This window comes from Mandrillus leucophaeus, unplaced genomic scaffold (assembly GCF_000951045.1).
Source record: "Mandrillus leucophaeus isolate KB7577 unplaced genomic scaffold, Mleu.le_1.0 Scaffold54, whole genome shotgun sequence".
NCBI classification, from domain to species: Eukaryota; Metazoa; Chordata; class Mammalia; order Primates; family Cercopithecidae; genus Mandrillus; species Mandrillus leucophaeus.
The window spans coordinates 2457079-2459696 of record NW_012105808.1 but is presented as its reverse complement, the minus strand read 5'-3'; the positions used below and the strand labels follow the sequence as shown (position 1 = coordinate 2459696).

At 47.1% G+C, this 2618-nt stretch overlaps 1 protein-coding gene across 1 annotated transcript in view; it reads right to left on the bottom strand.

The window, feature by feature from the left end:
• ZNF554 (zinc finger protein 554) overlaps positions 1-2618 on the bottom strand; it is a 12747-nt gene that overhangs the window by 2154 nt on the left and 7975 nt on the right. Inside the window, exon 3 of the mRNA XM_011997453.1 lies at positions 633-824. Within this exon, the coding sequence (XP_011852843.1) occupies positions 633-824 (192 nt within the window). The remainder of the gene's footprint in view (positions 1-632; positions 825-2618) is intronic.

Sequence of the window (2618 nt, the reverse complement as noted above, 5' to 3'; positions counted from 1 at the left end):
TGAACCCGGGAGGCGGAGCTTGCAGTGAGCCGAGATCGTGCCACTGCACTCCAGCCTGGGCGACTAAGCGAGACTCTGTCTCAAAAAAAAAAAGAAAAAACGGGGGGGAATAGAAGAAAATGGGGCCAGGAGTTGTGGCTGATGCCTGTACTCCCAACACTTTGGGAGGCTGAGAAAGGAGGATCGCTTGAGGCCAAGAATTCAAGAGCAGCTTGGGAAACACAGTGAGACTCCATCTCTGAGAAAAACAAAATAGCAGGGAGCGATGGCATGTGCCTATAGTCCCAGCTGCTCAGGAGGCTGAGGCAGGAGAATCACTTGAGCCCAGGAAGGCAAGGATGCAGTGAGAGATGATCATGCCACTGCACTCCAACCTGGGCCACAGAGTGAGACCCTGTCTTAAGATAAATGAATAAAACAAGAAAATGGGATATTCTTTTCTCTGTACCCAGAGAGAGGTCATACAGAGCAGTAAAGAGAAGGAGAAAGCTGCCAGAAAGTGACCTCAAGGTGTCTGAGAACGGGATCTTGGCATTCTCCTTACAGAATCAGGGCCTTGTGAAGATACTTCCGACCAATATTTCCCATGATGCCGCTGCCATCCCAGCGGTTTCCATCTGCCTGATTCTCACCTGCACAGGAGGCTCGAGGAGTCCCTTTCTCCTCCATCCACAGGGCTTCTCTTTGCTCCAAGTGGGAAGAAGCCGCTGGTTGAAGAAGTACATACCCCATCCATGAGGAAAGACTAGTGACTTGTGGGGTTTGTGCTGGGGGAAGTGAACCCTTCTTAATCCCCGCATCAGTACACTGGTTCTTCAAGGCCTCTGAAAGAGACAAGAGTATACTTGAGAGGTAGCAGAAGGTAAAGCTTTTATTTTCTAATTAAAAAATTACAGGTCTGGGCCGGGCACGGTGGCTCACTCCTGTCATCCCAGCACTTTGGGAGGCCAAGGCAGGTGGATCACCCAAGGTCAGGAGTTTGAGACCAGCCTGGCCGACATGGCAAAACCCCGTCTCTACTAAAAATACAAAAATTAGCCGGGCGTGGTGGTGCATGACTGTAACCCCAGTTACTCAGGAGGCTGAGGTGGGACAGCTGCTTGAACCCGGGAGGCAGAGGTTGCGGTAAGCTGAGATCGTGGCATTGCACTCCAGCCTGGACAACAAGACTCAGTCTCAAAAAAAATAAAATTAAAATAAATAAATAAATAATACATATTACAGATCTGGTTGGGCGTGGTAGCTCACATCTGTAATCCCAACACTCTGGGAGGCCCAGAGGCAGGTGGATCACTTGAGCTCAGGAGTTTGAGACCAGCCTGGGCAACATGGTGAGACCCTGTACCTACCAAAAAGAAAGAAAGAAAAAATACCCAAAAAACTAGCCAAGTGTGGTGGTCTGAGTCTATAGTACCAGCTACCTGGGAGGCTGAGGTGGGAGGATCCCTTGAGCCTGGGGAGGTCAAAGCTGAGTGAGCTGTGATTATACCACTGCACCCCAGGCTGGGCAACAAGAGTGAGACCCTGTCTCAAAAAAAAAAAAAATATCTTACATCTCCCCCCAAAATCGATATACAAATGGTCAATAAACACATGAATGGATGCTCAATGTCACTAGTCATTAGGGAAATGCATACCGAAACCGCAATGAGATACCACCTCACACATACTAGCAAGGCCATAATAAAAAAAATAATAAGTGTTGCCAAGGATGTGGAGAAATCAGAACAGTTTACACTGCTGGTAGGAATGGAAAATGTACATGCTGATACAAAAACCAGTATGGGGCTGGGCACAGTGGCTCACGTCTGTAATCCCAGCACTTTGGGAAGCAGAGGCAGGCGGATCACTTGAGGTCATGAGTTCAACACCAGCCTGGCCAATATGGCAAAAATTCATCTCTATTAAAAATACAAAAACAGTAGCTGGGTGTGGTGGTGCATGCCTGTAATCCCAGCTACTGGGGAAGCTGAGGCAGGAGAATTGCCTGAACCTGGGAGGCAGAGGTTGTGGTGAGCCGAGATTGCACCACTGCACTCCAGCCTGGGCAACAAGAGCAAAACTCTGTCTCATAAAAAAAAAAAAAAAAAATACAAAAACAAGTGTGATGGTGCACACCTGTAATTCCAGCTACACTTGGGAGGCTGAGGCATAAGAATCACTTGAACTGCAGAGGCAGAGGTTGCAGTGAGCTGAGAAAGTGCCACTGCACTCCAACCTGGGTGACAAAGCGAGATTCTATCTCAAAACAAAACAAAACAAAAGCCAGTATGGCAGTTCCTCAAAAAGTTAAATTCTAAACATAGAATTACCACATGATCCGGCAATTCTACTCCGAGCATCAACCCAAGGCACTGAAAACAGTGACTGACACAGATACTTGTTTGCCAATGCTCACAGCAACAGGATTCACAACAGTGGAAAGGTGGAAACCCAAGGTCCATCAACTGGTGAATGGATGGACAAAGCGTGTTGAATACACACAATGGAATAATCTTTTTCATCTATGAATAAAGCACTGACACGGGCTACAACGTAAATGAACCCTGAAAACATCACACCCAGTGAACTCAGCCAGACACAAAAGGCCACATATTTTTCTTTTTTTTTTTTTTTTT